General features: G+C 61.0%; 6 protein-coding genes across 6 annotated transcripts; all 6 read right to left on the reverse strand.

Moving 5' to 3' along the window:
• Positions 1–259: 259 nt before the first annotated feature.
• On the reverse strand, positions 260–901 carry LPMP_090810 (hypothetical protein; the record flags this gene model as incomplete). The annotated part of the gene is made up of 1 exon (XM_010706017.1): positions 260–901. The coding sequence occupies one exon, from the start codon at positions 899–901 to the stop codon at positions 260–262; it is 642 nt and encodes a 213-aa protein (XP_010704319.1).
• A 620-nt stretch (positions 902–1,521) lies between these two features.
• On the reverse strand, positions 1,522–3,201 carry LPMP_090820 (hypothetical protein; the record flags this gene model as incomplete). The annotated part of the gene is made up of 1 exon (XM_010706018.1): positions 1,522–3,201. The coding sequence occupies one exon, from the start codon at positions 3,199–3,201 to the stop codon at positions 1,522–1,524; it is 1,680 nt and encodes a 559-aa protein (XP_010704320.1).
• Positions 3,202–4,064: 863 nt separating this feature from the next.
• On the reverse strand, positions 4,065–6,395 carry LPMP_090830 (DEAD/DEAH box helicase-like protein; the record flags this gene model as incomplete). The annotated part of the gene is made up of 1 exon (XM_010706019.1): positions 4,065–6,395. One exon carries the CDS (start codon positions 6,393–6,395, stop codon positions 4,065–4,067), a length of 2,331 nt encoding a protein of 776 aa, XP_010704321.1.
• A 960-nt stretch (positions 6,396–7,355) lies between these two features.
• LPMP_090840 (hypothetical protein) lies at positions 7,356–8,555 on the reverse strand (the record flags this gene model as incomplete). Its single annotated transcript, XM_010706020.1, has 1 exon — positions 7,356–8,555. The coding sequence occupies one exon, from the start codon at positions 8,553–8,555 to the stop codon at positions 7,356–7,358; it is 1,200 nt and encodes a 399-aa protein (XP_010704322.1).
• Positions 8,556–9,460: 905 nt separating this feature from the next.
• Positions 9,461–10,441, reverse strand: LPMP_090850 (ras family protein-like protein; the record flags this gene model as incomplete). Its single annotated transcript, XM_010706021.1, has 1 exon — positions 9,461–10,441. The coding sequence occupies one exon, from the start codon at positions 10,439–10,441 to the stop codon at positions 9,461–9,463; it is 981 nt and encodes a 326-aa protein (XP_010704323.1).
• A 943-nt stretch (positions 10,442–11,384) lies between these two features.
• LPMP_090860 (hypothetical protein) lies at positions 11,385–11,690 on the reverse strand (the record flags this gene model as incomplete). The annotated part of the gene is made up of 1 exon (XM_010706022.1): positions 11,385–11,690. One exon carries the CDS (start codon positions 11,688–11,690, stop codon positions 11,385–11,387), a length of 306 nt encoding a protein of 101 aa, XP_010704324.1.
• Positions 11,691–12,046: the final 356 nt, after the last annotated feature.

Raw genomic sequence — 12,046 nt, forward strand, 5'->3', positions numbered from 1 at the left:
CAGTATCGGCGTGGTGGGGCATCCCGTCCTCACCCTCGGCAGCCTTCTGTTCTCCATCTCAGCTTCTTATCAGCGCGCGCCCCCTCCCAGCACCCGACCACCTCCAGTACATTCCTAGCGAGCACGTCGCCTGTCTCCTCGCTTTGTTGAGAGGCAAAGAGAGTGAAGGGTATTTCGTGGGGGCCTTGGCAACTCTCCACCCCGAGAGCAGAGTGGGGAGGGGGGGAGAGGAGGGGAAAGGTGATTGATATCTTCCATGTTATAGTCCAATATGTCGCTCGTTCAGCCGTGCGATGGCCTCCGTCACCAGCCGGATGCGGTACTTGATCCTCAGCACCTCCTTGGACTTGTTCAGGATCATCCGACGCACCACCGACTCCTTCTTCCGCAGGAACTCGCGAGCCTCATCAAGGGACATGGGCATCACAACACCACATCCGATGTTCATGTACACAATGCCTGAGTCTTTGACGACGCCCGGCGTGTAGAAGTGGTGGCCGAGGTCAACCAAGATTTTGTTTTTCTGAGGCGGCTTGTAGGCATCCACCTGCGCACGCCTGCTCATCAGTGGTGGCGATCCGTTGGCTGCCCCGTTAGCTGCAGGCGAAGACGCAGAGAGCGGCACGGCTGCCGCCGCTTCGGCGGCAGTGGATGCCTCAATGAAAGAATGGTAGCGGGAAAGAGCCTGCATGTCATCCATCAACCACCGCAGCTGGGCACACTGCGCAACGGTCGCGTATAGCTCATCGCGCTGCGACAGGACAGCATCGAGGTTCTGCTTGAGGACGGACTCCAGGAAGCGCTCCAGGCGCAGCACCCCAGCGGGAGCGATGGCGTGCGGCGACGACGATGATGCTGCTGGCTCAGACGGCGACGGGGTAGGGAGAGCCGGGGAGGCCATCTCTGGTGTGCGAGTGTGCTCACATGTCGTATGAGGAGCGGAGGTGCTCAAAAAGGAAGAGGGGCGCGCGGAGTAGAGTGACCAGAAGGCGAATGGAGGAAGCGAAAGGGAGAGGGAGAAGGGGAGGAGGGAGGAGGGGAGGGACAGCAGCAAGCAAGGCCTCAGCCCCTTCTTCTCGCAGTTCCACTGATCCTCCAGTCAGGGGGGGGGGCGACACCAGCTTCAGCACTTTGCAGTAGCAGCTGCAGTTTTGCGCTTCTTCGCTTTCCTGTTCCGTGCTGGTGGCGCGGGACGGAGGGATTGAAATTGGCTACGCGTTACCCCGCGTGGGGGCGCGTGAGTAGACATCGTAGTCCGCCCTCCCCTCACCCACCCACCCCCACCCCCGAGCACTCTGTGTGGGTGTGTGGGTGTGGGTGTGGGTGGGTGAGGGGAGGGCGGACTACGTCGGCCTTTTCACACAATTCTTTTGGGCTCGCCAGCAACGCTCCAGGCGAAAAGAGAGGAGCGAAGCCGCACAGCAGACGCGAAGAGAGGAGGGAGAGAGAGGAGGGGGGTCGGCGGGATGGCCCTCAGCACCCCCATTCCCACCCCCAGAGAACCCAGGAGGAGTAAACCGTCTATAGGTCGCTGGGCTCCTCCTCGCCTTCATTGTTGACTCCGTCACGGACATGCGCACGCGCTTCAGTCGACGAGAGCGCAGACGAAGGCGGTAGCGCTGTGGTCGTCGATGCATGCGGTGTACGCAGCAGTACGCGCATGCTTGCCTCATCCAACTCAAAGCGGACCCGCAGCCGCTCGAAGGCCTTCTGCTCCTCGTGCGTCTCCCAGTACGCAACGAGCTGCGAGACGATCTCGTCCTCGATCAGCCGTCGAAGGGCATGGCCGTTCTCCTTCCCGGACCACAGCTGGCGATGCTGTTGAACGAGGAAGGCGACAGCCTCATCGCTAATCGTGCTGGAAGCGATCAGGCGCTCGCCGAGCGCACAGGGAAGGTTTGTGACGGCGCTGCGCACGACGTCTTCAGCCATTGCCGGGGTGAAGGGGAAGTAGACGAAGGTGCGGGTGTAGGCGGGGAGAAGAGAGCCGTAGAGGTCTGCAAAGTCGTGCTGTATCATCGCCTCGATCTCGGCGCGCGACTTGCCGACGGTGCGGCCCTGTCGCCCAAAGTCGGTTGTAATGAACACAAGCAGTTGTGAAAGTGGCGGCGGCGGCGGTTGTCCGCTGCGAGAGATGGAGCTCGTCATTTCTGATGCCGCAGGCGGCGCACCGTCTATCCCAGCGGCTGCCTCTCCTTTCCTATCGTTGCCCTCCTTCGCCGAGCCCCCGCCCCCATCTCGGCCGAAGACCTTCATCCACTGGTGCGCCGTCTGCAGCGGCTTGGCCGTCGTGTGCCTCACACTTGCGGCTGTGGCGCTAGAGGAGCGAGCGAGCTGCTCAGGGAAATGAGAGGCCCTGCCGAACAGAGGTGCCAGAACGCTGACAAGGACAGGGTCCATGGCAGTCAGATCGTCGATCAGCACCACCCCGTGTGGGTAGCGCGCGACGTGAGCGATGATCTGCCCGACGATGCGCTGGCGCGCCTCAGCCACCGAGAGGCCGTCGAAACCGGTGCCAGAAATGATCAGCAGGTTGTCACCAGCGTCACACACGTCGCGGTCCAGTGCACACCGCAGCGAGAGCGCCTCCGACACAAGTCGCGCCGTGTGGCTCTTGCCGACGCCGTTATCCCCAGCAAGGTGCACCACAACTGGCTCGCGCGGGTAGGCGAGCTTGTGCCGAAGCACATCGAGCAGCGGAATGACGACCTGCGGCTGGCCTCGCACACGAGCGAGAAGAAGATCCTGCAGATCGCGCATGCACTGCCGACGCACGGCATCGTCGGTCGCGAATGGGAGCTCCAGTGGGTAGAGCTGCCGTTGCTCGCGAATCGAGCCTCCGGTGCGCTGTGTCCCTGTCAGCGTAGACTTCCCCCAGGAGAAGAGAGAAAATATATACCCGGTGGTGGTGTGGCAGTACTTCAGCCAGTCCTTCATTGGTGTCCCCGGCCGCGAGCACAGTGGGCAGCGAGGGCACAGTGAGTTCGACACGTGCGACGATGCCCCTGCCGCGGTGGCCTTCAATGGCTGCTGCTGCTGTTGCCCCTCTGCTGCGGTGGCACTGCCCAGAGCAAGGAAGAAGGCAGCGGCAAACACGATAAGGAGAGAAGTCTTGCCGGCCGTAGCAGAGGGAGGGATCCAGCCAGGTTGGCGTCTGGAGATATGCGACAGTTGACGCTGCGGCGGCAGAAACGAGGCCATGGCAACGGGGCAAATTGTTCGCTGGGAGTGAGTGCGCGCGCTGGTTGCGGTGGTTATACGTTGGTGGCAACGACAGTGACGACGATAAGAGGGGACAGGTGTGTGGCGAGAGAAGCTCGAGGGGGTCGTTTCAGACTGCTGGCGTGAGTGTACGTCTCTTTCTATGCGTGTGGGGGCTTAACACCTGTGATCTGTGTGAGCGCGCAGAGGGACGGAGGGAGAGGGAGGGGGGGCAGCGGTGATGTGGACCTACACACAAACATGCAGGCCGCCCCTCAGTCCGCTAAGCACACTTCACATAGGACAGGGAGAGAGAGAGGGAGAGGGGTTGTGGTGGGGAGGAGAGGAAGAGAGAGAGAGACAACTGCATGCTACACATACCTCTGCACGCTTCCGCCCTGCCTGCGTGGGAGTCTAACACATCGTGCGCCTTTTCGGTTGCCACTGCCACATACACACACGTGCGTGCGTGAGGGTCTCTTGTGCTCCCTCTCTCCCTGTAAGGGGGCTGCAGTGGAGTGGAGTGGGGTGGGAGAGGAGAAAGGGAGGTCAAGGGTGCTGAAGAGAGACTAACAGATGATGCGCCCGGTGAGCTACCCGCCCACCTAGCAGACCCTTTTCCTCCCCCTCCTCCTCCTCTCCTGGTAACGCCCCCACTATGCTCGAGAAGAAACAACGAGAAGCGAAAAGGGGAAAACCTTCCAAGAAGCAAAAGAAAAAAAACACCACCGCGCCTCACGTAGCCAGCGCACCAACGCCCGGGTGCCTGGGTGGCGGCGCAGGCAGACATCGTCTGTCCGCTCTGCATCCCCCCTCCCCCTGCTCCTCCAGCTCATAAGGGCACAGAGACACACGTGACCTCCTTACTCTGGAGGACCACTGGGCGGCCCAAAGTTCGGCCCCGCTGGTGACGGGTTCTGCGCCTCGTTCACAATTTCCCGCGACGCAATGCCGCCGATATCGTTCCACACGCCGCGCTTCATGGTGCGACTGCCGAATTTAGCGCGGCCGCCCTTGCGCCGTGCCAGCTGCCCTCGTCGGAACCACACAGCCTGTTCCATGACGCGGTCCATTAGCTTCTGCTGCTGCCGCGGCGCGACACCGCCATGGATACCGGTCTTCTGCGGATGAAAGACTGGCCGCCATGTCGCGTTGTGGTGCACGTACGTGCGCTCCAGATGTGCTGGGATGGTCTTGCGCGTGATGAGAGAGACGTACGAGCGGGCCAGCGCATTGATTTTGTGGGTGCGCCACTCGGCGTAGCGCGGCTGCATCATGTCGGGCTTGTAATTGGTGAGTCCCTCCATTGGTAGGTTGTTCTTCAGGAACGCCTTGATGGCGGATATGATGACGCCCTGGTGCTTCTTGTAGAGGTTCAGCACCTGCCCCTCTCGCCCCATGCGCGCCGCTCGACCGCAGCGGCTGAGGTACGTGAGCGCGTTCGTCGGAACGTCGAAGTTGATGACCACGTCGACGTGAAGGTCCAGCCCCCGCGCGGCAAGGTCCGTTGCACAAAGTATGTTCGTGCGCCCAGAGGCGAAGTCGGCGTACATCTCCTTGCGCACCTTGTAGGGCAGTGAGGCATGCAGCAGCGACACGGCAAAGCCAGCGCTGCGCAGCTGGTGAAACAAGGCTGTCGTCGCGTCGATGTTGCGGAAGAAAACGATGGTGCGGCGGCCCTCAGCGAAGACGGTACGGGCAATGGGGCATGTGAAGGGTGCCGCGACGGTGGTCAGGTGCTCCCAGTGAAGCGGACGCACACACTCGAGGGTGTAGCGCGCGTACGCGTCGTGGATGTAGTCGTGCCCTGTCGCCGAGCTCACTGTGGCGGAGGGGCGCGCCGAAGGCACGGCTGCAGAGGGGCCGTCTGCGGCCTCGATCCCTGTCTCATCAACGTCTACGACTTCATCGGTGACGGCCTCGCTGTTGTCAGCGTTCTTCTGCTGAACCTGCTGCTCTTTCCACGCGTGTCGCTGCACCGCTTCATGCCATTCGGCCAGCGATCCGGAGAGCTTGCGTGGGCGCGTATGCACGTCAACCTCAGCAATGTCTGTGTCAACTGGGAGCGGCACATGCCCGTTCTTGCGAAGAAGGTGCAGGAGTACTGTGAACTTCTCCGGCTCACGGCGAATGGCGTAGAAGCGGTGACGCAGCCGCGCCTGCGGGCGGTGCATCTGCTGCCGGAACATGCACGTCACTGGATCGCTGATCTTGCGGCCGACGATGTACTCCAGCTTGCGCGTCATGTAGGCGGTAATGAAGATGTACTGCGTCTGCACAGGCCAGAGGTACTTGAATTGGTTGCGCTTCTGCACTTTCATGAGCAGCTGCATAGCGTCGTGGTCGTGCAGGGAGCTCATCATCGCATCCGCCTCGTCCACGGCGAAGTAGCGGAGGTCTTCGATAAAGAGGCGACGTGTACGTAGGAGTCGGAGGATGAGCTTCGGGTCCATGACGAGTACGTCCACCATGGTGTTCTTCAGTAACCGTGACAAGTGGTACTTGGAGCGCTTGCGAGACGTGAAGCTCGCAGAGGTCAGGCCTGTCGCAGCATCCAACCGCGCGCACACTGCCTGTAGCTGCTCCACCAGCTCCTTCGTCGGCGCGAGCAAGAGCATGCGGGGGCGGCGCTCGCGCAGCGGGATCCTGTACACGTCGCGGTCCTTCACCATGTTCTGGTAGAGAGGCAACAGGTAGGCCAGCGTCTTGCCTTCCCCATGCGGGGCGGCGATGACAGTGTTCTTGTGCTGCAGCACGGCCTCGATGGCGGTCTGCTGAATCGGCGATGGCGTTGAGACGCCCATGTCAGCGAGAGCCCCTTGCAACGCCGGACTGACCAGCATGCCGGCAAAGCTGTCCAACGTCTTTGTCTTAACGGGCTTGGCAAGGAGCGGCGACCTTGCGGCGCGCGAGGGGGAGAGACTCTGCAGCACCTGATGACTCGCAGCGTGGCTGACGCGCTCGCCAATTGACTGACTGAAGGTGCCCCCGTACGCCTTCAGCTGACGTGGCACAATCAAGGTGCGCACTTGACACCGGTGCGGAGACCACGACAGAGACGAAAAGGCGAGACTGCTGCTGCTGCCTCCAGCGATTCTCATGTTGGAGTTCTGCACACAAGAGAGAGAGGACGCGAGGGCGGCAGCCGAGCAGCCGCATCCAACAGTGGCGAGCCGCGCCGGAGCCCCCGCCATCTCACCCTTGGAGGATGAGTTGCTAACAAGGTGAAGGGCAGAGATCAACGTAACACGGGGTACGACCGTTGGCTACCTACGCGCCTCGTGCTGCTGCTTAGGCTTGTGTGCGCGTGTATGAAAAGGTCTGTCCGGAGTCGATGATGACCGCCAGAGTTTCAGACACTATAAACAACAACTGGTGTAATGGAGAGGGGGGAGGGAGGGAGAATAAAGGATATGGTGTAAGGGCACATTGCGCATGTGTGCTAGCGTACGTCGAGTGGCGAAGGAGGAGGATTGTGCGGGCGCATCACCCTCCTCCCCAGAGCACCACTGGCTGTAAGGCCGCCTTCCCCTCTTCCGGCGGCAGGGGATGAGGGTGAGGAGGAGGAGGAGGCTGCGTGCATCGAATGGCACCGGCTCGTGACGAGCAATACCTTTGGCTGGACCTGCCAGGAAGCAAAGCAACACACAGACAATCACAACGCGCATACCCCCCCACCGCAACGGGGAGTGCTATCGTGGAACCACTGTGGCGCTTCTCCACTTCGGTGGCTAGCGCAGTAGTGCATGCGCGTCGTCTGTGTCTATGCGGATACGCAGCGACTCACACGCCTCTTTGTTTTCTGGCTTTGCATTGGAGAGACGATGGCGGATGGGTCGGGAGAAAGGCCGAGGGGGAAGAGAGACGAATTTGCTCGCGTTCTTGGGTGTGGATGTCACAACGATGAGCCTCTTCGCACCTTCTCTTTCCCCCCGCCACAGCGAGCCAGCACACGTGCGCCCTCTTTACCCACCAGCACTTCGAAAGGCCCCTTAATCAAGAGAGAGAGAGAGAGGGGCGGCGATTTATAAGGCACGTAGGGAAGGGTAGAGGTGCTTGTAGACGGCAGTTGCGCTTCTACGCCCTTTTCAGATGAAGCGCTTTCCTTCCCCCTCCCAACAACAACAGCAACAAACCGCTCCGGCATTGCTCCGCTAATCCACCACCACTAGCGCCTGCTTCGCCAGTGCCATGGCACCGTCGAGCGTCTTCATGCCCCCGATAAAGCCAGAGACATGCACAAAGACGCCGCCTTTGATGCCACAGGCGGCGCTCAGCTCATCGTCACGCAGACCGCGGTACGGCAGCGGCTTTCGATTTTCAAAGCTCGTGCTCGTCTTGGGGACCGCCTGCACGCGCCAGCCTTTGCCGTCGGAGAAGACCACGTAGAGTACGGCGCCAACACAGTGGGTCTCTGCCTCCAGTTCCAAAAGGTGGTCCTTCCACGGGCACATCTTTGTGTCCTTGAATACCATTATCTTGCCGCTCTCGTCAAACTCGTGGCGGCGCTGAAAGGCAGCCTCGACGATGGTGCGGGCCGGGAGCCAGCTGAAGGCGAGGTACGTGAGCGCCTCGAAGAACTCCGTTACCGCCATCTCCACTGCCACAGCAAAGTTCGCGTTCTCCGCGACGACGTTGCCGTTCTCTGGCTCGTTCCAGAACGCCTGCAGCTTCCCAATGCGCCGCGACAGGTTCGTGTCTTGCTTGTAGTTGGGCACGAGAGTTCCGACGGCTGGGTCGGCAAGACCCCAGCACTCGACCCCGTTGTCGATGCCATCCACCTCCTCCACAAAGTTAGCGTAGAGGGCGTCCTCGAGGGCATCGAGTTCTGCGTCCGAGAGGCTTGTGCGGCTCTCCGACCACCTCGCCATGCTCAGCACCGTCTCGCGCACCCGCGAGAGTGGCTGCAACGCTGCCTCGACGTACTGGCGGATGATCTGGCGACCAAAGTGCCTGTACACGAGGCCAGCAGAGGAGAGACGCGTCTTGTACATCTTCTTCGGCGTCGTCATGGTCCCGTGGAAGCTGGCCTGATGGTGGTCATAGCGGTTCCTGTCGGCGTCGTAGACGGCGCCGACGTCCACAACAATGTCACAGGCGTCAATTTCCTTCGGGTCGCGTGTGCGCAGGATGACAGCCTCGCGGTACTCGGGCACGTGGCGGAGAAGACCGCATGCCATTGCCTCGTCACAGTGGAAGCTGCCGTTGTGGGTGCAGATGACGGGCTTTGCAGCGGCGCTGCTACCGCAGCTCTCGGTGGTGGTGGTGGTAGGTCGGTCCGAAAGGGACGCCAGCACCGTCAGCCCGTCCAGGTGGCGCGCGACGTACTCAGTAACGAACTTGCGCGCGCTCATTTTCTTCGCTAGCTGCGTTGAGAGCAAAGTGGTGTTGGTGGCGAAGGTGAAGTAGAGCGTGTGGCCTCTCTCTTCCTGTCTGCTTTGTTATGTCTGCGCGTAGGCGGAATGTGCCCCACACACAGAGAGAGAGAGGGGGGCGGGTGGCGCTGCTGTGGCTGGAGATGGAAGAGACAGAGAGAGAGAGACAGACAGAAGGGGGCACCGTGAGGGAGGAATGAATGAGCGCAGCAGTGCGGAGTTCGCCGCACCCGATGATCACCACTATCGCGATCGCCGAAGTCCATGAAGGGGAAGAGGCGAGAGAGAAAGCTCGACCCCGTACAACAACGGGCGTCTATACAGATGGCAAGGTGCCAGCTGTGGTGGGTAACGGCCGACCCCGCAAGGGCAGCGAGGGGTGAGCCTTCGTAACCCAAGAACACACACACAGACGCATCCAGTCAGTGCCAGACTGCTACTGTTCCTTCGCCGCATAGTAGTCTCCCCCTCTCTTTCACCCTTCCCCCCTCCTCATACGCGGCTGTCTTTCCTTTCGACTTCTTTCCACTCCTCCCCGCTTGGCTCTACGCCACGGACACGCAAAGAGACGTCGGCCCAACGTGTGTGTTGGGCAGCGCTGCCGTCTGAGGGGCGATAGAAGAAACACAAAAGGACCCGCGTGCGCACCACACCACACCCCCTAACAACATTATACATACAAGGCGGTGCTGGTAACGGAGAAGAGGGAGACAGGCGGCGACTCAGCCGAGCGCTTCGGTCTTTCCTACGTACGGATAGAGTTGTCTGAGTGTGGCGTGTGGGCTTTGCTACCCATCCAGCCTTCGCTTTCCTGCCATGCGCATGAAAGGGGGCAGCAACACACACACACACACACACACACACACAGGCAACGCCAAGTTCCATCACATGAACTTGGCCACCATCCGCACCACCAAGTCCTCGATAGCCTCCTTTACATTTTTCCCGGTGCTGGCGCTCGTCTCGTAGTAGGCGGCACAGCCGTGCTCACGTGCCCAGGCACGCCCTTGCTCCTCACTCACGGCCCGCGGCCGCGGCGCAGCTGCCCCAGGTACCGCTGTATCATCCACTTTGTTCGCACAGAGCACCACCACCGGCGCCTTTCCGTCCGTGCGCCCGACAGCTTTTCCAGCAGCGGTGCTGCTCGTTACTGCATTGAGGACGGACATCCGCTTCCCACCGGCACCAGCTGCGACCGCGTTGCCGGGTGAAGCAGGGCCACGGCCGTCACCCCCACCACCGCTTTCTGCTGCTGGCATTCCTTGGCAGTACGCGCAGAGCTCCTCCCACCAGCTTTGTAGGGCAGAAAAGCTCTGCGCGTTACGCGCATCGTACATGAGCAGCACGCCCTGGGCAGCTTCGTAGAATTCGTTGCGGATTTCGCGATAGTCGTCATCGCCAGAGCCGTCCCAGAAGTTCACCCGCACGTCTGTGGGAATGGCTGAGGAGGCGCCGCCACCGCAGCTGTTGATGCCGCACTGTGCCGCTGCCGCCGATGATGATGATGATGATGATGGCCCGCTACTGCGCTGCTGCAGCACTGCTGCTTTGTCCACTTCCACCTTTCTGATGCCGAAGTCGATGCCGATGGTGGGGATGTACTTCGTAACAAACCGGCCCTCACAGTAGCGCTTGATCAGACAGCTCTTGCCTACGCCGACGTCGCCAATGGCAAGCAGCTTGATGCGCGGGTAGTCCAGCGAGGCGGGGAGGTGGGGAGGGGCAGCGGAGGCAGCAGGCATTACTAGGAGGAATGGCATGCGCGGGTGTACGTGGAAGGGAGCCTCTACAGTGAGTGGATGCCGAAGGCTGGTCTTGTTGAGAAGAGAGAATGGGAGAGAGGGAATTCTCTGTCGCTTCAGCATCGGGTTATCATAGACATCGGTCGCGGCAGATCCGTAACATTCCAGCTCCTGTGCTGGGGGTCTCACTCATCCGCTTTCTCGCTTTTTCGCAGAGTTGAAGGGCAATGAATCGTCTTAGACGCTCGCGGCCGGAAGGAGAGAGGGAGGGGGAGGAGGTGCGGAGCGGAAGTGATTTCACCTTTCCTCTTCCTTTTACTGGTCGGCACGACCGCCTCCACACTTCACCGTTAACCTGCTACGACCCCCCCCTCACCACACACAGAGACGCGCTCTCTTAGTGTGCCTTGCACTTCGCGGGGAGGGGGGGAGGAGGAAGCGCACTTTGATTGCCAGCACTCACGCATACACGAGTGTGTAGGCGTCGGACGGCTTTAAGCTTCTCTGTAATCAGAGAGACAAGGGAAGGGGGGGGGGGAGGGAGAGAGTGAGGCGACACAGCAGAGAGGTCCACGTGCATACGTATACTCAAGTATACGCCATCCTCCCTCCCCCGACATCACGCGATTTGGCAGCGCGTGCGCATGCGCTTGTCTGCGTTGGTGCTTTTCTTATTGAAGGGGATGGAGAGACGACAGCGACACGCTGCTCACGGGAAACCCTCGCAAGACACACACCCACCCACACACACACATCAGGCACAGGGCTCTCCCTGCTGGTGTACCTTCTCATGTGCGCAGTCGCGGGCAACGCCGTCACTCACATCAGCGTGTGCATGTCTCTTCCTGTCAGTCAGGGAGTGCGTGCGCGTGGGGGCCCCCTCCCTGCAGAGTGTAGGAGAAAAGGGATGCAAAAAGGCCTGTTGAGAAATGAGGCGAGGCGAGGCGAGGCAGGACGGGGAGGAGATGTGGGGTCTGACAGGCACACACGCACACGGCCCAGAGACCCACACGTGCCCACATCCTCCGACACCCACCACGACAAGAACACTGGCCGCTTTCCCTCCTCAACTCTTTGATGTCAGGCGCGTATTTTTGTGTTGTAATGCCGCGTAGCGTTCAGCAAATCCATCATCAGTCGGCGCCGCCAAGCCAAGCTCTCGCGCTCGCCAGCGCTCTCGCTCGATATCCTTCTCGATGGACGCGTGACGGCGATTGCGCTCCTTCTCCTCGCTAAAGTACACCGCCCAGTAGATGGCCAGCGCAGTGAGCGCGCAGCCGATCACGAGGCGCCTTTCGCTTGGTCGCTTGAAGCCAACGAGTTGCTGCACCGTTGGGTCAGACCCGACGTAGCGCTTTACGTATGAGTTCATGACTGCCTGTGAGGTCTACACGCATGCGTGCCCATAGATGCAGGCGTGTAGACGTGTGTGGCTCAGACGGAGAGAGGGGGAGAGAGAGGAGCTGCAGTGAGGGAGGACGTAGGAAACACTGCAGGCAGAAGGGAGAAAGAAAACAGTGGACGGTAGACTGCAGAGCACCGCGCATGACGAAGCCACGGTGGCCTGCAGCCCAGAGGACGCGGAGGGATGATGCACGGCACCTGCGGCAACGTGACCGAAGCATGTGGGGAGGAGCCCCATCGCCCCACCATCGCCTCCACGGCTCTTTCTCTCTCTCTCTCGCCTTCGTTCATCTCCGCAACAGGAGGCGCACGGCCCTGAGGAAA

Source organism: Leishmania panamensis (assembly GCF_000755165.1).
Source record: "Leishmania panamensis strain MHOM/PA/94/PSC-1 chromosome 9 sequence".
Taxonomy (NCBI): domain Eukaryota; phylum Euglenozoa; class Kinetoplastea; order Trypanosomatida; family Trypanosomatidae; genus Leishmania; species Leishmania panamensis.